At 39.7% G+C, this 23,231-nt stretch overlaps 1 protein-coding gene across 2 annotated transcripts in view; it reads left to right on the top strand.

Moving 5' to 3' along the window:
- The window catches only part of CDC7 (cell division cycle 7), a 32,198-nt gene extending 12,792 nt beyond the window's left edge, over positions 1 to 19,406 (top strand). For both annotated transcript variants that reach the window (XM_075002766.1, XM_075002767.1), the window contains 6 exons: positions 4,111 to 4,360; positions 5,039 to 5,134; positions 6,515 to 6,693; positions 12,512 to 12,594; positions 14,896 to 15,045; positions 17,975 to 19,406. In XM_075002766.1, coding sequence (XP_074858867.1) covers positions 4,111 to 4,360; positions 5,039 to 5,134; positions 6,515 to 6,693; positions 12,512 to 12,594; positions 14,896 to 15,045; positions 17,975 to 18,363 — 1,147 coding nt within the window. In that variant the 3' untranslated portion in view covers positions 18,364 to 19,406. The remainder of the gene's footprint in view (positions 1 to 4,110; positions 4,361 to 5,038; positions 5,135 to 6,514; positions 6,694 to 12,511; positions 12,595 to 14,895; positions 15,046 to 17,974) is intronic.
- The last annotated feature ends 3,825 nt before the right edge of the window (positions 19,407 to 23,231 follow it).

Below are 23,231 nucleotides of genomic sequence, written 5' to 3' on the forward strand. Positions count from 1 at the left end.
CTGTGGCTACACTACCCCTCCCTTTCAGAAGGGGCATGTATATTATGTCAATTTGAAAATGCAAATGAGATGCTGATATGAATATTCAGCACCTCATTTACATAACGACAGCCACCCAGCCCACCAAAAGTACTGATGTTGAACTAGAAATAGTGGTGTAGCTGGGTTCCTTCAAGAGTGCCCCAACTTCGAAAGCACCCTTCTTTCCTGCAAGAGTGGCGCTTTCAAAGAAGAGCGGTGCTTTCAATGCTGGGGCATTCTTTCAAGGGAACCCCAGCCACATGGCTATTTTTAGTTAGAAACCAGCACATTTGATGGGCTGGGTGGGTGTCATTATGCAAATGAGGTGCTGAATATTTACATCAGTGCTTATTTGCACTTCCAAATGGCTGTAATTTACATGCCTCTTCTGAAAGGGAGGGATTATGTAGCCACAGCCCTTGAGAAGTCTGTCTTTGTCCCTTTTCAGTTAGTGCCTCTTCCCTCAAACCTCACTGTCTGCAGAGTTTCTAGACAGGCGTTGCCATAATATCCAGAGTCTCCTCTCCCAGATTTCTCTTACTTGGAGAGTGTGTGTTTGTGGTCTCTTGACTCATTTTCACCTCCTGAAATTTGGGGTCTCTGTATACTGAGGTTCTGAGCTTCATAATTCTACACCATATAGAATAAGCACTTTTTTCCCTCCACAGTGAATTGGAGCTCTTTGGTTAGCTGCTCATTTTTCATCTTGCCTCCAGTTGTTTCACTAGGACCTCCTCTCTTAGGAGGGAGTTCATAAAGACTGCATGTGCTATTTTCTCCCTGTCCTTGGGTCTTGGTCTCTATTCCAGCCCTTCCCTTTCACCTCTCTCAGCTGAGGCAAACCTGTCTGGGCCTGTGTGCTTGTTAGCACACTGGGTGTTTGTCAGAGTTCCCACAGTACTCTGCTGGATACTGACCTCTGGGATCCCTGCAGTACTCTGTGTGGCCCAGGTCGCTGTGTGGATCTGTGCTGTATCCCACTGTGCTCTCAGATCCTTCTCCCTCTAGGCCTGGGCCAATGCTTCCTGTAATGCCAATTACTCTTCCCTCTGGCCCTTGAATTTCACCTATATCTCATCAAGTTCCTGTTCTACCCAGACCGTCTAACTAATAACTTTCTCTCTGGGGATGTGAGACTCATTGTACTGTTGTTGGCGCTTTTGCAGTGGGTCCCATGCATCTGGGTTAGTGTGGTCTTGCCTCTGGGCTATTTTCTGAGGTCTCCTTATCATGGGTCCTAGCTTTTTTTTTTTTTTTTTTTTCCCCAGTTGGACCCATACTCTCTCTGAATTGCTGTTCTCATCCTTCCCAAATGAGTTTGGAGTAGTCCACTCTCTCCCTGGGATTATGGGCTATGGCAAGTCCTTGAGCACACTCCGAGTCGCGCTTTACAGCCTCTGCCTCCATTACACCTTGTGCCATGGCATAGACTGGGATTCCATGGAAGATGGGTACTGGGAGTGTCTGTCTAAGCCAGTTGCCGTCACCGGGTCTTCCTGAGCCAAAGTGCACCAAAACCCTGAGACTACCAGACCTCTAACTACAGTTCCTTCCAGATTGGTTGTTACAACTCATGGTGGAATGACCCTGACCTTCTAAGTCAAGTATCAATGATTAGTTCCACTGTAACAAGTTTAGGGGATTACAGTTCATTACTGGGTATTGTCTGTACACCTTGGCAATCTGCCCTAGCTCTTCCAAAATGGATGCCTTCAGGGTAGGAACTCATTGCTTACCACCAGGAAAGCTGTTTATGCCTCACCCATCAGGAATGCTGCTATGTAGGGTGCCCAAGTCAACTCTTTCCAGTCTATTGCCACTCAAAGGTCCAGAGAAAGGCCTCAGGGTTTTTGTCTGATCCAAGCTTTGTCATGCCTGAAGCCAGCCGAACACCAGTGCATCACTGGGTTCTCTGTGTCCACTCCTGCTGGTTGGAATGAATATCTTGTCATTGTTACTGTGCTGCAAACTGCTCAGTTGCCTCTGCAGGTTCTCCGTTAATTGCATCATCAGGGTCTGGGTCTAGTGCTGCTTCTATATAGTTATTCCCTGCTACTGCTAACCTGCCACCAACAGGTAGATCATCTCCTCCATAATTGTGCCCATTGTTAATCAGGAGTCACTATGAAAAATCCCACTTCTAGTACTAAACGTAACTGCGCTGGCATCTACCTCCTCACAAGCATCCCCTCTGGTTGAGTGTGTTGGAAGTTTCCAGGTCCCTGCTCCTATACTTAACTGTTGCGCTACAGTTCCCTCAGTCAGCCAAGCACGTGGTCCTTTCTTCTCAAGCGTCAAGCAGCAACTGTCTTGTGTCTGGCTCTGTGGCTTTTTTATAGGACCCTTCTGGGTCCTGGTTGGCTGCTTAGAGGACTGCTCCTTTTGTGCAATAAGGCTGTGTCTACACTAGCCCAAAACTTCGAAATGGCCATGCAAATGGCCTCTTAAAATTTTACTAATGAAGCACTGAAATACATATTCAGCGCCTCATTAGCATGCCGGCAGCTGTGGAAATTGCCGCGGCTCGTCCAGACAGGTCTCCTTTTTGAAAGGATCCAGGCAACTTCGAAATCCCCAACAGCAGACAGGAATAAGGGAATTTTGAAGTTGCCAGGGTACTTTCAAAAAGGAGCCCCGTCTGGACGAGCCACGCGATTTTGAAGTGCCATGGCTGCCAGCATGCTAATGAGGCACTGAATATGTATTTCAGCACTTCATTAGTAAACTTTGAATGGACATTTGTATAGTCATTTTGAAGTTTTGGGCTCATGTAGACATAGCCAAGTGTGGGAGCACCCTGAGTCGTCTTCCATTAGGGGGCCTCTGGGCCTAGTCTGCCCATAGCCTCCCCAGAGTGAAAAATCTAGGTGGGAGGAAAGACCTTGCTTATGGGTCAAAACAGGCTACCTTCTACAGAACTACCACTGGGGAAGGGTGTGTGAGGTTATTAGTTATAGTTTATTGTACCCTGATCTACCAGAGTCCTTTCATCTTGGGCCTTAATAATAAGGTCAAATTAACTCGTCTGCCTCCACTATTTTTAGACCTACCTCAGTCACTGGAGTGATTAACTAGGGAAATGGACCCTAAAAGTGAGACTGCGAGGTGAGGAGGATGTAAACTTTTCTTTGGTAGCAGCCAGAAAGGTGACAGAAGAATAAAGTAGCAAAAAAGACACTCCACTCAGATCATCCTGAAGACTGAAGAAAAGTTAGTGGAGCAGCAGAGACCCACCCAATCCCAGTAGCCAGTGAGATAATAAGGAGTAAAAAGAATGTTTAGTCTAATTTCTAGCAGAGTGTAGGATAGATTGTGCCTTTAAAATGTATCAGAGGCTGGTATGGAAAACAGAAGCAAGTACTCAGATTCCAGCACTGTCCCCTTTTTAGTAGCTTGGTGGGTTTACAAGACTTCTTGCTCAAACATTGCCCCTAGCCAATGGTGTCCTCTCTCTTTCATAAGTCTGGGACTGTTCGGTTTAATCCACCTGGCTACTAAATGCTGAGTACAGTTTTCAAAACCAGTGGTCAGGTGTGAAGGCATACTTAACAGAGTGTGGGTGTGTGTGAAAGATTTCGAGGGAAAATGACAAAATACAGACAGGGAAATAAAGGCAAGCTAAGGGTATAGCATTAAAAGGGAATTTGACACCAAAAACATCTCAGGGAAACAATACATGAAAAAGAAAAAGCAAGAACAGAATAAGTAACAAAACAGTAATAAGCAGGGCTTATTGATTAGTATTCAGTGATTATTTTTCATTTTTTCACTAATTTGTCAAATTGTATTGATTAACTTATTTATATTTAACCAGTCCTAAGAATGAGATACACTTTAAAAATATTTGGTAGAAAATTGATTGTTAAAGTTGCAGCATATAAATGTTCTTTAAATTGCAGCGTACATGGTGGAACTACCATATTTCACTTGGTAAATAGTATTAAATCCTCTAAGAGGGAGGAGTTAAATTTTCAGAGCCTGTGTCTTATGTGTGAGTTGAATATCAGTGTACACCTTATCTTCTGTTCTAAGGAACTCTTTTTGTATAGTATACTCTTCAACTGTGTTTTCAAATTTTGTGTCTTTTAGGTATGCCCTAGTTGATTTTGGTTTGGCACAAGGAACTCGTGATACAAAAATAGAACTACTCAGAATTATCCAATCTGAAAGCCACCAGGAAAGTTGCTCACAAAATAAGCCTCACCTAACCTTGGGAAACAGGGTTTCAGTCAGTGTTACAGCATCTAGAGAGAGAGCTCAACAGTCAGCCTCAAAAACATCTGATAAATGGTGCTGCTCGCTTTCACAAATGCGGATTAAACAAGGAAAAGAAGGAAAGGTTGAGTCTTTCACCAATATTGCCACAGATTTATTTAATGTATTACTTCATCCAACAGGGGGAGATATACTAAAACAAAATTTGTCCTTCTACAGTTCCAAATCCTACTGTGTATGCACTTGCGTAACACATTGGAAAAGTTATGTCAGAGTCAAACCGTTCTTGAAAATGGAAATAGTTTCTATATAACTTTGTTGGCCTTGAACATTACTCTACATTTTCTGTCTACTATATCTAACAATGAAAATAGTGGATTGTTATATAATGTATGCAGTATAAAATTCAGTAATATTTGGCAAGCCCCTGAATCTCTTTATGTAAAAAGGAGTTAACTTTTCAGCAATATACGCTGTGGCTTCCCTGGTGTAATTATTGTAATTACCCTCTCTTCAATTCTTCCCCCAGAAAGCGTCTCATTTTAGTTAACACGTCAAAATACAGCTGCTGTACATGTGAACTTCAGGGTGTCTTGGTGTATTCCTGGAGTGTGGTGTGTTTTGTAAACATGTGTATGCTTTTGTCTAGACTATATTGTCTTCCCCTAGAGTCAGTTGGTGCCTGAAAATTACTTGCATGTAACTGTTTTTTTTACCTCCTGTCACATCATACTTTTAAATACTGTCTGATTTTACAGCTGGCAGTGTTAGATAGAATTCTTACTGTCCTTTTTTGTTGTAGGAGGGGTCTGTGCACCCTTCTGTCCTGCGTTCTGTCTTTGGAGAGAGAAATTTTAATATCCATAGCACCGCATGCCAGGAGGGCCCCACAGTAAAAGTAAGCAATACTGCTCATAGTTGTGGAATTTAACTGTGTTTCAATAGCAGAGATCCCTAACTTCTATCTGTGATTTGTTGGAGCACTAAAAATTATTGAACAAAATTGCTATTATAGCAAAATCTTACATTTGCTAAAGACCTAAGTGATTTTTTTCCCCCCAAACTTTTTGGATGTCACAGTTGTTACTATTGTGGTCTAGCTGTTGCCCAGCCTGATTGTTTACATCGTAATTAATCTTTTTCCAATCTGTGTGGTTTAGAAATTCATTCCAAAAAAATAGCTTTTGTATTCTGCAGTTGAGAAGGCCACAGGGGTAAAAAAAAAAAAAAAAAAAATTTATTACGGACATTTTACTATATTGTTTATAATTGTGGCATGATGTCTAGTGGAAAAACTAGACATTAGCAAGAAAAATCTTAACTATGAGCTAAACCAGAGCGTTTAGCTAGCAGTGCTATTTTCATGGGGCAGTTCAGGCTTTGAAATAATGTAGCCAAACACTAACATATAATTCCATTTAAAGTATTTTTCTATTCCCATTTTTGCATTGTCTCCATATTTTGAAAAACAACCCTCCCCCTGCCAAAAAAAACAAAAACAAAAAAACCCCTTGCCAAAAACTAATTTAGATTCTCAGTAAATGTAATAGATGGGTCTACACATGCCCCTCCTTTTGGAGGGCACATGTTAATGAGGAACTTTGGAAGATGCAAATGAGGCACTGAAATGAATATGCAGCACCTCCTTAGCATAATGGCAGCTGCACACATTTCAAAAGTGCTGCTTTTGGAAAGCATGCCGCCTGTGTAGATGGGGGGGCCTTTTGAAGGGACTCCCCTCACTTCAACAGCTCCTTCCTAAAACCAAATAGGAATGAAGGGGCTTTTGAAGTTGAGGGGTCCGTTTGACAGGCCACTGTCTACACAGACAGCGTGCATTCCAAAAGCACTACTTTCGAATTGTGTGTGACTGCTGTTATGCTAATGAGGTGCTGCATATTCATGTCAGCACCTCCTTAGTATCTTCCAAAGTGCCTCATTAACATGCTGAAAGGTGGGGGCATGTGTAGACCCTTCTAATGTTACTATAATTTCAAAGTACTTCTAAGTGTACTGTGGATACTAATTAGTAATAGTCTCTGAAAAATGTCTAATTTCCCAGGAAAATAAATAACTGTAGAAATCTTTTATCCTTTGCTAGTTTCATTAGCCATTTAGATGTCAGTAGACAGGACTGATGGTCTCCTGTTTTAAAACTGGTAATGTGTTTTTGTTAGTACTTTGAACGTGCTAATGAGGGTGGGGGAATAGTGAAGCAAAATGGGAACTAATGTTTAAATGTTTGATATATTTAGAGCATATACCATCTGTATTACAGCTCATAAAGCAATCAAAGGTGATGGATACTGCAACTAGAAAACTAGCAACAAAGAAGAAGGTTATTTCTACAAAAGCAGTGAACAGTGGTACAGCCAAGAAAGCTGTCAACAGTTGCCCAGCTGTCTTGACCTGTGACTGTTATGCAACAGATAGAGTTTGCAGTGTTTGCCTTTCAAGGTAATTTTGCTTTGATGTTGTAAAATCAACTTCTGTGCTGTCAAACAAGGTTAGAAACTTAGATTTTCTGGACAGTTGATTTAGTAAGTAATAGATAGCATTAGAACTATGCAAGTTACAAGCATTAGAACGCAGTGTATTTTAACTTGACAAATGTCATGGATTTCTTAGGATACTCACTTCTAGTACTAACTTTTTCTTATTTGCAGATAAGTGATTTTTATGTAGTTAATAGTTTGAAAGAATTTTCTCCCTTTATTTTAATCATACCTCTGTCTAGCCTACAGAAAATCCCTTGACTTGTCTGATGTAAGAAACAAACAAGCACTGGCAATCATGTAGCCCTTTAAAGACTAACAAAATAATAATATAACTTATTAGATGATAAATTATTTTGTTAGTCTTTAAAGTGCTACATGGCTGCTGATTTGTTTGGTTAGAATACAGACTAACATGGCTTCCTAGGTCTCTATTACTTGCGTGATGTAATTTTGTGTGTTGTAATTACACTCTCTTCAAATCTTTTCATCTCCCAATAAACCAGTAGCTCTGCTGCCCTTTATCATGTACCAATCAAAAACTTTGGAAGTCTGTCTATAATGACGGTTACTTTAAACTGAGGGAGGATTTTTAATTTCAGTACAGTAAAATAGCTTAATTCTTTTCATTAAAATTTTGAAATGGGTTTGTGACAGGCCTTATTTACACCTAAATGGGCTTCTCAACATACATATACTAACAGATTTACCCAGCTTACTCAATTAACCTTTTTTTAAATAAAGGGAAAATGTGGATTTTAAGTAAATTACTATTGTTTAAAATAGTGGTTTAAGTTTTTTTTTTTTTTTTTATTATTTAGGACTTCTTTAAAAAAAGGGATTGTTACAATTTTTCCATTTAATTTTTAGTAAAATTTTTAAAACAAATTCCAACTGAGTCTTTCAATATTTGTTCTGTTATCATTTATGAAAACTGTACTTGATTTGATATGTCTCTCTTCTGTTTGGGTTTTTGAGAAGCAAGCACATTCTAGGCACATCCCATTTTCCTGGCACAACTAAACCCTTATTTTGCTTCAAGTTATGATAGCCGAATTTGCTTCAAGTTATGTATACTGAATTTGGTGATCCTACCTCTTACCATTTAAGAGGAGTTCTTGACCAAACTCACTCTTAAGATGTTCCACAAAATTATAGTGGTATCCCATCCCAGTGGAAACACAGTTTTTAAGTGTAGGTTCAGTACTTTGCTGGGAAGGAATGCTTATAACAGACATCAAAAGACTTTACCATTTCAATATGATATCCCTTTTGCTTCAATTTTCACTAAACATATTAATGTTTACCAGACAGTCAACACAAATGTAATACAGGGCAAGGAACAGAAGCCAAAATAGGGTAAGAGCAGCTTAAATAATGGTTAAGTTAAATGTATTCAAGACAGCTGATACATTTCATTCTAGAGTAATTAAATAAATAGCTAAAGCAGTCTCAGAACCATTAGTGATTATTTCTGAGACCTCAGGGAGGATTGGCAGGATTATAGAAGAGGGAAAAAGGGAAAACAGCATATGTATCTTAAAAATGAAAACAAAGAGAACCCGGGAAATTATAGACCAATCAGCCGAACTTGGATCCATGGAGAGCAAATAAATCAACTTCTAACTGTCCAGAGCAGTGGTTCCCAACCTTTTCCAGACAGGAACCCATTTTGACAAAGTCAGGAAGACTTGGTGACCCAAGGCAATTCAGAACCGGCGCAGTGCGGGGGTGGGGAATGAAAGAGGAAGAAAAGTCGTAGTTAGCTAACTTTGCACCTCAGGCAAAAATATAAAATTGTGCCCTCTCTTGTTCGTTTGTTCATATTTCCTGTTTTCTATGAAAACTTAATAAAATAACACTACATCTACTATGGTTAATCAGAGTTATGGTGGTGGAAAGACACTCAACCAAACTGCTCCCCCCAGCTTAAACCCCACACGCAGGGGCTGGAGGGGACTGGGGAGTCACACTGAGTGGCTAGGAGTCACTCAGGGGCTGCACGGGATTAGGGCAGTCACTCAGCAATTAGAGGGGGCTAAGGGTGTCTCACTCAGAGGCAAGTGGGGGGAGGAGTCACTCACAAGCTAAAGGGAGCTAGGCGAGGCACAGGGACCACCATGGCTGGAAGTTGGCTGGGGTGTGGAGCTCCAGCCGGCAATATAGAGACAGGGAACCCCAACCAGTACAGGGGGGAACCCCCATCCCTGCAGCTGGAAGCTGGCTGGTGCAGAGCCAGATGTGGGAACCCTGGCTGGAGACCCAGAGCCCCCTACAGCCGGAAACCAGCTGGCCGGAAGTCAGTTGGGGCAGAGCCAGCTGCAAGAATCCCGGCCAGGGTTAGGGGGTCCCCCAACCCCTGCAGCTGGAAACTGGCCTGCAGGAACTCTGCTGAGGTCTTGGGGGGAATGCCATCTCCTGCAGAGGCTGGAAGCCAAGGAGCTGATCAGTTCTGCCCTACCTCCCCACCTTGGACTAGAGCCCCTGCCATCTGTTAATCCAATTAAGAAGTTGAGAACCACTTCAGGAGTGTGAATTGCTTCTTAATAGCCACCTGTGGAGCTGCCCTGCCCAGCCAGTGACCCTTTGTTTACTGAGAGTCCACAGGTATGGCTGCTGGTGACTCAATTGCCAGGAATGCAAACCACAATGAATGGGAGCTGCAAGCAGCCTTATCTAGAAATACTCAAAATGTCTGGAAGCTTGCCAGCAGCTGACCCTGGCAAACCACATCTGGCCTGCAGGCTGGTTATTGGCCACACGACTCTAGATGAAATAATTGCACAGCTGGTTGAAAGACTGTAGTCAGTAATTATCAATAACTTGGCATCAAACTGGGAGGGTATATGTAGTGCAGTCAGTCCTGGGTCTGGTACTAGTCAGTATTTTCATTGATGACTTGAATAATGGAGTGGAGAGTCCACTTATAAATTTGTCAAACACCAAACTCAGAGAATTGCAAGCACTTTGGAGGACAGGATTAGAATGCAAAAACAGCCATGATAAAAAGGAGAATTAATCTGAAGTCCACAAGATGACATTCAGTAGAGGCAAGTGCAAAGTACTTTACTTAGTAGGGAAAAATCAGAAGTAGGACTACACAATAAGGTCTAATTGGGTAAGTAATAATGCTTCTGAAAAAGATCTGGGAGTTAGAGTAGATCACAAATTGAATATGACTCAACAGCATGAATCATTTGTGAGAAAAGGTCCATGTAATTCTGGAGTGTATTAAAAGGAATCTTATTTGTGAAATGTGGAAAGTAAGTGTCCATGCTACTTTATACCTCAGGTGTAATAATGTGTCCAATTCTGGGTGCCACATTTTAAGAGACGTGGATGAATTTGAGGGAGTCCAGATAAGATTTAGAAAGTCTGGTCTGTGAGGAAAGGATAAAAGGTCTTGAGAAAAAAATGAGTTGGGGATATGCAAAGTCTTCAAATATGGTACTTACCAAGAGGCCTGTGATCGGTTGTTCTTCATGTCCATCAAAGTAGGACATGAAGTAATTGACTTATTCTAAAGCAAGGTAATTTAGGTTAGTAATATGTCAGGAATTTTAAATTGCTTGACGGCCTTAAAAAAAATCTTAGTGTAGAATTATTTCACTTCTTTATTCATCTATGAAAGCTTTACATCTTAAAACCAAACATTTGAAAAAATTATTCACTAGTTAGCCAAGCAGTCAAGACTTGAATGCAGGATTCCATATTTCTCTTGCAAGACTCATTGTCATGTTTTCCATTTATTGTAGAAATATCTACACACCCACAAAACACTACTGAGTACTCAGGTACTGGCACGGAAAATATAGAATCACATATTCAACTCTTGGCAAGTTAAATAAAAAAACTTTTGTCAAATTTGTTTTTTAACTTGTATGTGGAAACGTAACACTGCGTAAACCGTTTCAAAAATAGCAATACCCATTGGACATCCTTGGTCCAGCACACTCGCTACCTGAGTGGTCCTGAATAAGGGAGTTTGCTGGAGCAGGGAATTATGGCCCCTCTTCTGACAGACTCTGGGCTCTCCCAGGGTCCATCAGCAGATCGGGATCCCCTCTTGGTCACTGGCTCCCTATCCCAAGACCACTGGCCATACAACGCTGCCTGCAAGCCCTGGCTGCTGACCCCACTGGCCCTCCCTTCCTCCACCCTCCCCACATCCCACCCCACCAGTCAGTCTCTCTGGACCAGCAACATCCATGGTCTTACTGGAACATAGCTGTTGCCAGATCAGAGTGTCTTGGACCACAGACAGACAATCTGTACTACATCTGAAACGCATTTTTCATTTGAAATTTCAACATGAATCTAGTATTTGTAAGGCATTTTGGTAGCCCTTTAACATCCCGTTTTCTGCATGTTTGGTTGTTCATTGCTAAAAAGAAAACTAATCTTTCTCGCAGTTTAAGACAAAGGGGAAAGTTAGGTTTTATCTTTTAAGTAAAATTTTAAGAACCTTTATCAAGCATATGCTTTAATTGTCAGACTGGCCAAACAATTTGGCATTTCAGTTCAAATCCATCCCATATGTGGTGTTAACTTCCATTCATAAGAGCCATTCCCTGCCCACATCAGGAATGTGGGTTATTCCAACAATTCTTTGCATTAATGAGAAAGTTCTGCTTACTAGGTGTGGTTTCCAACCTACCATGAGATCTCTTACTTCCTGGTCTCATGCGACACTGCTTTAGCGATCATTTAATTCTGTTACTGACTAAAAATGGCATGTTTGATTATGGAGCATGAGAAGGTTGAAGATGAGAAAACAGACTCCTGCAAGCTAGAAAATGTAGGGCTACATAGGGATGCTCAAAATTTTAAGATGAATGAATTAATTTTTAAATGTTTTAACTTCACACTCCTTTGCAGATGTGGTCATTCAGAAGTAAAGTGGTCTTAAGCCAGTGGGGGCCAACCTTTTTTCTTCAGGAGTGGATCACATGGCAATTTTTACATGTTCCAGGGCTGAACACAAAATAGCCTCAACCCCACCCTTCCAGCCCCCAGGTTTAACCTCTCATGGCCCCAAACCCAGGATTAACTTTCCTTACACAGGAGTTCTGGGTGCTGCTGCACCCCACTACACCTTCACCGGGCCACCATCTCCTCAGTGAGACTGCACAGCTCACCCAAGCCCTCCTATTCCCTTTGTCACCTACAGTGCATGTGGGTCTCTGCACTGAAATAATGTGACTCAATTTAATTGGTTTAATTGGTTAATGGCTGGATCCCTCCTGCTGGCCATTAAACCAATTAAATTGAATTTTACTCTCAGTGTAGCCAGGCAGGGCACTGGAGGAAGAGTGAGTGGCAGCAGCTGCGGGAGCCACAAATGGCTTCTTAAAGAGCCACATGCGGCTCAGAGCCCTCCAGCCAGCTTTCGTTTGCAAGCAGGAGGAAAAAGTTCTGCAGCCTGGATTCTGGCCTGCAGGCCACATGTTGGACATCTCTGTCTTAAGGCATGTTCTTTAACTTCATACCTTTTAGTTAATGCATCTTAAATTTTTTGAGTGTCCCCAGGTATGGTAGCCCTTAATGACTCATGCTGCAACTGAATGCTTAAAGAATGCAAGTTATTTTGTACTGTTCTTCAACACATATACTAACTACTTGTATTCAATACATTTAATATGGCCAGTTTAAATTGTTAATATATTGACATCTCATAGAAGCATACATCAGAAATGGTTAAACATTTTTTGTGGTAAGCAGAAACATTTGATGTATTTTTCTTATTATGTTCTAAATGCACTTATTTTTGTTATTACAAGACGTCAGCAAGTTGCTCCAAGGGCAGGTACACCAGGATTCAGAGCACCAGAGGTGTTAACTAAGTGCCCTACTCAGACTACAGGTAGTATGCATCAGACTGAAATTTGCACATATTACTTTCTCTATGAATGTATTTAATATTGTTCAAACATTTCCTTTTTTTAATTAAAGTGTTCATTACTCATAATGAAGAGCAAGTTATGAATTTTTTAAAAATCTTTGAAATGTGAATGTATCTTAATTTACGGCTTAGTGCAGCAGTTCAGTAGTGGTTTTTAAAAAGACAAAACTTTCAGCTTTTTCCAACTTTTTGGCTTTGTGTCAATTTAAATGTTCTGACGTGCCTTTCCCACCCCACCTTGGTTTTTTATTTCAGATGATTTAAGAGAAATTCCATCAAATAGTGTTTGATTTCAGAGTAAGCATAATTAACACAGTATGTTTACAAACATTCTTCAAAGACAACAAGAAAAGCTGATGTAAATTACTTGATCTGTGCAGGCATCCAGAAATCAGTGGATGTGAGATGAATGGCCTTCATTAATATCTGAGTAATGGAGACTGCTTCTGAATAGGTTCCTCTGATCCCCAAAACTAACTCCTGGATATAAAAAGTCCCACTAAAATGGGGTCAGGACCCACTGCTCTGCGGTTCTGCTTTACCTTCCATAAAGTGAGACTAGTATTTACCTGTGTTGCAAGGATCTGAGGCTAATTTAATTGATTATAATTTTGAAAATGTCAGATCATGCAGAAATGCAAAGGACCACTTTGTAGCTGTGCCCATAATTACACCTGTTAAACTTTTTAATGAAGAAATAGCTAAACTACTAGTCTGAGAATTTCAGGTAACTTAATGCTTATTCAGAGCACTGTAGAGGCTGTGTTGTAAATAATGAAATAATTTTAACTTAGAGCTATGTAATTCATGATACAAAAAAAACTTCAAATTTTTCCTCCACTTACAAATCTGAATTACCTGGCCTTTTTAAAAAAAAAAAAAAAAAAAAAAAAAAAAAGCTGTTATTTTTCCTCTCTAAAACAACCAGAGGACTCTTCAACTCCTCTTTTTTTTCTTTCCCCACCATCCTTCAGACAAATAGATTAGCCACAAAATAATAGCAGACAGATACTGTCATAAATCTAATGCTAAAAGTTTCCATCATGTTTGGGGTCCTTTCCCTGACACACATTTTGTACTCTTTATAAAGCTATGAAAATGATGAGCAATTCTTAACTGCTACATTTCTTAAGAGGGTTACTTTGTCAGGTGATTTCACATTAGAAGTGAAATCTTCAGTATGACAAATCCGTTTGGCATTGCCAAATCATTATCCACTGCTCTAGAAAATTACTTCAGTTATTTAATTATTTGAAGTTAGTACTGGCTGTATATTTTAACCTTCCTTTTCCTTAGGCAAATGTTTAGATAATCTCTAGATTACTAGTACAATTTTAGTTAATGGCTGTTGGCAACATTGTAAACAACCAGCCTAATTTCCCCCCACCTCAAAAAGCATAGTACCAGTGACAACTAAGACATCATATTGTATCTACGTTCTTGAAACTAGCATCAGACTAAGGCCTTCATCCTGCAAAAACTGAGGTACGTTTCTAACTTTAAAGAGTGGTTCCATAAGAGTCATGAGAACTGTTCATATGGGCTCAGAACTAAAACTACATCTGTCCCGTGATGTCGAACTTCCAATTTACGAATGTTCAGTACAATGAACCATATAAATTTTTACCTATTTTTGAATTTACAAACACTATTTTCACTACAACAAAGAATCAGCCTTCATCCAAGTATCCAAGGTACAGGCAGTGCTCTGCCAGTAGCTCCGTTTTCAATTTACAAATCTTCACCTTAGTTTATCGAACGAATTATGTTCGTGCATTATGTTTGTAAATCAAGGGATAGGTGTACTTAACTTCAATTTTAACTATATATAGATTACATTTCAACAAAGATAATAATTACAGGTTGAACTGTTTTAATCTGGCGCATTCTGGTCCAGCACCATACCTAGTCCGGCATGATTTTAGTTAGCCAGCTGTCAGGTAGCCTCTGATGGGTGTGGCCATGTTTCCCACAGTCCAGGCTCTGTGTTCTGTGCTGTTGTTTAGCTCTAATTTACCTCAGTCTTCTAAGAGCCCAGTAAGTAGTGGAAGTGTTAGTAATACTGGTAAACAATATTTACCTCCCGTGGTTTGGCAAAATCTCTGATTTGACAGCAGTCAGGTCACTGGGGGTGCGGGACAAGAGCAGTTCAACTTGTAATTCATTATTTCTTTTGAGACTTTGCTGGTCAGGAGGGATATTTTAGACTCCAGTTGATAAAGTTGTGTGTGCTTTTCCACTAAAGCTTGTTCTCATTTGCAGCAATTGACATGTGGTCTGCAGGAATCATATTCCTTTCCTTGCTCAGTGGACGCTATCCATTTTACAAAGCAAGTGATGATTTGACTGCTTTGGCACAAATCATAACTGTTCGTGGATCCAGAGAAATTATCCAGGCTGCTAAAACATTTGGTATGCAAAATTTTAATTACAGAAAAAAATTGTATAGTCAATCTGTACACATCACTTTAAAGTTCTCTGTACATAACAGTATGCCCAAATTCACTATAACCAACACATTTTATTATGACTAAGTAAATTGCTATTGGCTAGCGCAGAATAACTTGTAATAAAATACTACTAGCAGAACATCACTTTAGGAAAGCAAATCTTTTCTGGTTAATTGTTAAATTTACATTTATGTAGCGATTTTCATCCTAAAGAATTCTCAAACTGCTTACAAGCTATATACTGCCCTTTAGTGTTCTGCAGTAATTATGGGAATGGCATATAGCAATTATGTAATGGCTCCTATAGGAATTTGATTAGAACATTTTGAGGTACCATCTTTATTCCTACAGCAAATGCTCTGGAATTTAAATTAGTGTGGCCCAACATATAGATATTGTGACTATTAGCTTGTTTTAAAAACCTTCAGAAATAGGTGATTAAAAAGATTCCCGTGCAGACAAAGGGTTTCTTTTTTTAATACAGTAAACCCTCGAAGCACGATTTCAATTTGCACTTAACTCACATTAACATGAGTTAAGTGCAAATGGAAGTCAGCTTGCATCCCCCCAAGTGCCAGTTCCCCCAGCTGGGAGAGCCCAGCAGGCATATAGCTGCTTGCAGCCTGGTTTCTCCCAGCTGGAAGAAACCATGCCACAAGCAGCTGTGTGCCCCCCAGCTGGGAGAAGCCATGGACCTTGTGGCTGCTCCTCCTGGTCCCGTCCGTCCCCCCCGCCCCAACTTCACTAGCTGCCCGCTGTCCCCAACCAGGGGAATTACAAGGATCTCCCCAACCTCCCATAATTTACGCAAAATTTGATTTATGCAGAGGCTGCCCAGGACATAACTTCTGCATAAATCGAGGGATTATTGTATAATTAAATATTCCCCTTCACAGTTTTAAACAAAAGGGCTACATCTACACGAGGCACATCTGTCTACAGAAATTACTGTCAGAGATTTCCAACAAAACTTCTGTCAATAGATGTTGTCTACACATAAAAGCAGATTGACCTTTTGATCCACTCTGTCAACAGAAGGGCCTCCTGCAGCGTCTACACAGTTTTTTTGGCATGGGAATTTTCTGAGTCACTATAGGGGCTCGTTTGCATGCTTGGCTTAATCTAATTCTTGACCTCCCCCCGTTTCTACCCCTCTACTCTCTGACTTGCTCACCTTGATCCTTTTTTTGATTTGTCCTCCTTGATTACTGTTTTTGGTTCTCTGTGCCTTAAATATTGAGTCTGTTCTAGTATTGCTATGGTCTGAAGAAGTGGGTCTGTCCCCCAAAAACGCACCTAATAAATTATTGTTAGTCTTTAAAGTGCTACTTGACTGCTTTTTTGTTTTGATAGTATATAGACTAGCACGGCTTCCTCTCTGTTACTTTTTTGCAACAGTTTCTCTCCACAAAATACATTTTGTGTGTAGACACACGCTGCAAGTTTTGTCTACAAAACTCTAGTGTACACACACCCATGCATGTAGCATTTAGTATCTGAAAGTGAAACTAACATTCATTTTCCATTCTTCAAACTGAGAGAATTGTTTTTCAAAATTTGCAAAAAAGGTTAATTGGGTTTTTAATGCTCCCGCCCCCCCCCAAATAATATAAAGGTAGTGATTGCAAAACAGACAAATTAGCAAAAATATGTTAAAAATCAACAGCATGTCTGATAAGAATTGGTTAGAAGTTTAGTTTAACTCTTTTGTGCATGTTGGGATCAAGCAAAAAAGTTTTTCAAAGACCCAGAGTGGGTCAGTTTCTGGTTTGCATCTTTTGAGGATGTGCATCTCTGGATGATCTGGAATGTAGCTACTGATGTTCTGTCTCGGTTTTTAGTAAGAGTACTTCCAGCTCACTACCTGCAACTCCAGAATGCCACTCAGATCTTTTCTATGGGCCAGTTAGGCCTGGCCTTAGAGCTAGGCGAGCAATGCCATAGCCTTGGGCACCATGCCTTCAGGGCCATGAGCTCCAATAGACTACAGCATCCACTGGCTAGGCCCCACTTTCAGCATGCTGACTTGGGCCCTGCTCATAGAGCTGGCCCAGCAAGCCCAGCTGTGCAGCCTGCTGTAAAATGGTGACATAAGAGCCTCCTGACTGCCAAACCCGTAAGAAAAGGAGTAAACATAGAAAAATTGCAAAAAATTGTAGGAGAGTAAAATGTTTAATGTTCCTAGTTTATCTGAAGTTATATGGAAAGCTACTTATTTGCCACTTCACAAATAACACGCAAAAAACCAAAGTTTGATCTTTATAGTTCTTTTCTTCAAACGTACTTCACATAGTATGTTAACCAAAATACAGGGTATGCAGTATGTTGTGGAAACAGAATAGTTGGGTTTTGCACTTTAAGAAGGGATTTATCCACTTTATATATGGGGAATATTGCTTAGCCTCCCCAGAATTACAGCACTTACTCTTGAGTACAGAATGAACTGAGAATTTAACTAATTGGCTTAGTTTGTTGCAACTAATTCCCTCCCCCAGTAGTCTTAATACTGGAATAATATATACGTCAAACTACCTTATATTTAAACCTATTTCATTGAGGTGACTTTTTGTAGGGTTAATGGTAACTTTCTCCCCCTTTTTTTTTCCCTGAAAATTGGGTGTATTAGAATTTCACATAGTGCTATCCTCTTTCAAAATGGCTACAAGCTCTCCTTGTTCTCAGTAGGGTCATGGCCTCAGGATTCTTGGCTTGACTTTCTGAAACCATGGGAAGTGGTGATCATTTCTGTTTTTAAAAGAGGATTTTTGAAAGAATACACCTGACCCAAGGACAGCTATGGCCTTTGAGAGGTCTCAAAATCCTGAAATTATTTGGAATTATATATCATGTGTATACATCAGTGCTTACTATTAACAGTATTTTCCTCATAGGTAAATCAATACTGTGTACTAAAGAAGTTCCAGCGCAGGATTTAAGACTACTCTGTGAAAGACTGAGAGGAACAAATAGCAGCTGTACTAAAGCAACAAGCAATGTACATACCAACTCTTCACATGAACCTGCTTTGACAACTGACACAGAAACCAAAGTAGAGTTTCCTCCCCAGTCACATTTGGAAAACAGTTGTTATGAAGGTGACAATGCCTTGGATATCAAGACAAGAGAAGAGGCAGATTTGAAAGGATGGGACAGAGTTCCTGATGAGGCTTATGACCTCCTTGATAAACTACTAGATCTAAACCCAGCTACAAGAATAACTGCTAAAGAAGCTTTGCTGCATGATTTTTTTAAAGATCTCAGACAGGGAAAAGACACCTGATTCCATTACTTTGTTGATGTTTGCCTCACAAATATTATATACTTGCTCACTTTGACTTTATTTCTCTTTGTGGCATGTGGTGATCTGCTTTTCTCATGTTGTGTGGAAGAGTTTTAAAAAACAACCAGAAGGCTGGCTTAATGGAAAAGTGATATATGGAGTATTTTACCTTTTAAATCACAAGTCCAGACCCATTTAGTGATGGAAACATGTCATCTTCTGATGGCTGATCAGTGGCTTATGTGAAGTTCGTTTCTGATTGCAGTCTAACTGAAGGAGACAAATGAGCCTATTACCAAAACCTTTCCTTGCTGACATTCAGGTGCCAAAAATTGAACAAACATGACAAGTGACATACTTTTACCCCCCAGATTATTTCTAAAGGTTATTGGTGTGGTGTTATGGGAAAGATAGCTGTCTGTGCGATGTGTGTTCTGTGGGGAAAAGGACTTTGATGAGGGCTGTCAATAAAAAAAGTTTCACAAGCACTAAGTTAAGTCTTACTAAAAGATTTTAAAAAATCAACTAACTTTTTTCTATAAAATACTGTGTATAATCAGTATGGTTAGAAGAAGAAATGTTATAGGTGACACTTGGGTAATGTATAACATTCAGTATTCTGCCCACAGGCTTTTTTTTTTAAAAAACTTGTGATCCACTTACCTTCTAGGTTGTTTTCCTTTTTGTATTGGACAGCCTAGGTACATTGCTACTGGCCATAGTTATACTATCCAAGACAATACTTTGTTTTTATATAAACTGCTAATCTAGGAGTCAGACATTGGTTTGTTTTTTGTTTTTTTTTTTAAATAAAAACACTGTGTGGCCACCATAAGGGCAGATGTTCCAAGAAAAATACCTTCCCCATTCCAGTAGGACAGTGATTATTAGCACAACTGCTTATATTATTCACAGTCTGTACTCTCTCAACTAAAGTAACATGGGTAACTGTCAAAGCACACCTCACTGGTGAGCTCATGTGGCATGTCAGTATAACTGTTTTGGAAACTTATTTTTGCAAATTATCCATTAAATAAAAGTTGTGCTTTTATAACTACTATAATATTTAGTGATAATAGTTTAAAATTGCCAAAATATTGGTAAGGGTCTCTATACAGCAAATTATATGTTAAAATGCAGATATTTCTTGCTTTCTTGCATAAATCCCTCAGTGATGGAAAACAGTTCAACTGGCTTCACCGTAAAAGGCTGCTATATTCAGGGGTTTGTTAGTGTTTGAAGTCTAGAGCAAGTTTTTCTAGAAAGTTAAAAGGTGTTATTAGGTTGCCGATAAAGTGCCATTATCTCAGACAAATTTGCTAAAGTACAGTTTACTGATTTTTGTAAATGTTGTCTTTTTTTAAAAAGAAAAAGTTGGATTAGGTTTGATATCTTTGGTCGGTGTTTAATTTGACAAGTGAAGTAGGAGGTAAGATTTATAAAATATCTACTGCCTTTCAAAGGTTGTGGCCATACTTGGCCAAAACTTCGAAATGGCCATTTTGAAGATAACTAATGAGGTGCTGAATTGAATATTCAGTGCCTCATTAGCATTACAACACTTCTGTCTGCGTTGCTTTGAAAGCGCTGCTTTCAAAGGCGCGCTGCTTTCAAAGGCACGCTGCTTAGTGCAGCTATGCGGGGGTCCTTTTCGAAAGGACCCTGCACATTTTGAAATCCCCTTATTCCCTTCATCTGAGGGGAATAAGGGGATTCTGAAATGCGCGGGTCCTTTTGAAAAGGACCCCTGGGTAGCCATGCCAAGCTGCAGGCGTTTGAAAGCGGCGCTTATGAAGCGCCATGGCTGGAAGTGTGCTAATGGAGTGCTGAATATTCAATTCAGTGCCTCATTAGTAATCTTCAAAATGGCCATTAGCATAGCTATTTCAAAGATTTGTGCCAGTGTAGACACAGCCAAAATGTTACTCTTTGTATGTAGAACAGTAGTTCGGAGATTGTGGGGTTCCCCCCGCCAACTAGGTGAAAAATGAATCGATCAATGCGGCATTGGTGGGATGATTGGACACTGAAGCCAACTTGAGAGACATGAATCACCAAAACCATTTATTTGATTTAGCTGTGCAAGTGCATAACCTAACTTGCAAGGTCAAGAGGGAAATATTTATAGTGTACACCTCTGACATTCCATTGACACTTGGAGACTTAGTTTACAATTTTGTAGAAGATGACTGATGAACAAGTAATGTGCAGTTCCTGTACATTAGCAGATTAAACTGTTGGCATCAAGAGTTGTCAACAATGGGTCTGACGTTTGCAACTGAAAAGGGTTTAACCTCTTACAGGAGGAAGGGGAAAACAGAACTTTTTAGATGTTTAAGTAGAAGTATCACACGTGATTTGTGGATCTGAAAAGATTTTTCCCATTTATAGTAAAAGAAATGTTACCAGGAGGGGTAACCCAACTGTTGACAACCATTATTTGTTGGGTTTTCAAGCTCTCCCTGTCTCAAAAAAGCAATTTAAGGACTTGATTTCTTGATGATCCAAGCTGTGTTTATATATCTTGGAGCCCCAGTCATGGAACAGGGCTGCACTGCTGTTCACTGTAAAGACACCTAACAAGAAGATGGTCCCTCCCACTCTTGGGGGAAAAAAAATCATAGTGAGGAAATATCCTCTGGCCTCTTTTCTGCATACGTACAGGCCTATGGAAAAGATTTTGTGGAGAAGAGGAAAAGGTTTCAGTTCTACAGTGTAAATCTAAATACCCTCAAGTTGTAGACAAATGTCAGGTGAATCTTCTGTGGCTACAAAGTGATGTAAAGTTGAGCGAGAACCCTTTCCCGAAGTGATATAGCTTTTAGCATCCTGCATTGTATTTTGGCTAAATGGTCAAAATCACAGTTGTGGCTGTATTGGATAATACAGTGTTTTCCTAAGTTAACGTATACAGTTGCCATTATATTGTACAGGTCTAATTATGCAAAAATCTAATACAAGGCATAGTGCTTGCGGGGTTGGGGCCTAAGTAACAACGGTCCCCTGAATTCTGAAGATGTAGGGGGCTTGTATTTAAAATGGTTAGAGTAAAGCCATAAAATTAATAGATGTCACAGAACTCTCAATATTTTCATTATGCAAAGTGAAGTTGGTCTATTTTCAGCAGTTTAGCAAAGAGAATCATGCTTTCCATTGAAAGTTTAATACAGTGTCCTCCTATATAAATTTATTGAACTGCTAATGGAGTTGCTACTATAAAAGGTTTGGAGTAATACTCTTTGAAAAGATTACTGCTCCTAATATTTTTATGAAAAGTTTTCCTGTATAAGATGGCGATTATATGTAAATGCCCTAACCACAGCTGTGGAGGAAAAGTAATTATCAAATTTATAAAGATCACGAATTGAATAAGAGTTACTAAATGATGGTAATCTCATACTGTTTCTGGCATCTGCTGTTAGAGAAAAATGTTTGCAGATGTCAGATATTGATTGCAGAAAATCTTGAAACCCACAAAACCCTGGGGGCCAGGTTTTAGTAATTTCTGCTGTTTTGTGTAATTTCAGCACAGCACATCACTGAGAAATTGTTTATCTAAAGGAACTCTGGCCAAATTTGGCAAGCAGTGCTGTCTGCCAGCGTCTGCAGATGTATTGCTTCCTCCTACATTCACTCGTGCTGTCTGTGGTCTTATTAGAACACTGACACCAAGCAAAAGTGTGTCAGCTATTGATGGCAAATTCTCTAAATTGCTTTAGTGGGTTTTTAAGCTACTTCCTGATAGTTCTTAGCCATAGCTTGGAACACCCTTCTGTACCATGTGGTGAGAGGATTAAACAAAATGGAACTACTCATTAATATATTGTTAATATTACTTTGTCAAAGGGTTAGATTTTGAGAGAAGTTCCACAATTGACAGCGCTAAGTCCATTGTTCGTTATGTTTACAAACAAGCTAGGCAAGAGTTTAAATTTGTTACTCTGTTAGCCAGTCAGTGAGTGATTTAGAACTGGAAGATAAAGTGAAAATGAATATATAAATATATCTAGTACTTAAAAATATTAGGAAGGACCTATGAAACACCTTATAAAGGAGGGCAAAGGGAAGGAAAAAAAAATCAATAAAATGAAATTCAGGAACAATAAATACAAGGACATGCACGTAGTGAAGAAAGGCAAACTAAGGCTTAAGTATGGGAAGAAAATGTTACTGCTACAGAGAACTGGAGTAATGATTTGCAACTATTATTTTAATGACTGCCATACATCTTTCTCTCCTATTCCCAAGCATAGTTTCTGATAATCTGCCCCCTCCCTTGCACCATAGATGAAACCCCCAGATCCCCTTTCAGAACATCACTGATTTGGGTGACATGTAAAAGAACTAGAGTCTGCAATACAATACTGTTGCAATAAAAGCTATTTTATACCGAGTTGTCACAACATAAGTTTTGTAAGAACAAATGAGTAGAGACTTCTGCAGCCTATGTACAGGAGTTGAGACCACAGATGGAATAATGACTTAGACAATACTATGAATAGGATACAAAATTGAACGGACATCCTCCTAATTGTAATAATAGTTTCAAAATGGGGCATAGCTACAGTGAAGTTGCAGAATTGCTATCTGCAGAGAGATTCAAAGCGATATTAGAAAAGTAACTAACTATAAAGAATTTTCTTCCTCGAGTGTCCACAGATCGGATCTTCCAAGCAGTTTCTGGCCACGTGCGCGATCCGGTCCCCCCCAGTTCCTCTTAACCGCCGTCGGCTGCAGACGGAATCCAACTAGGCTACGGCCAAGTTAGCGTATTCAGTGGTTTTAACCGGTTTTTCTTTAAAGTTTTCAAGTTCTTAGGCTACTGTTAAGTTAGCCAGTTGTTGTTATTTTCAAAAACAAAAAAAACA

The sequence above is a fragment of the Carettochelys insculpta genome, chromosome 9 (assembly GCF_033958435.1).
Source record: "Carettochelys insculpta isolate YL-2023 chromosome 9, ASM3395843v1, whole genome shotgun sequence".
NCBI classification, from domain to species: Eukaryota; Metazoa; Chordata; order Testudines; family Carettochelyidae; genus Carettochelys; species Carettochelys insculpta.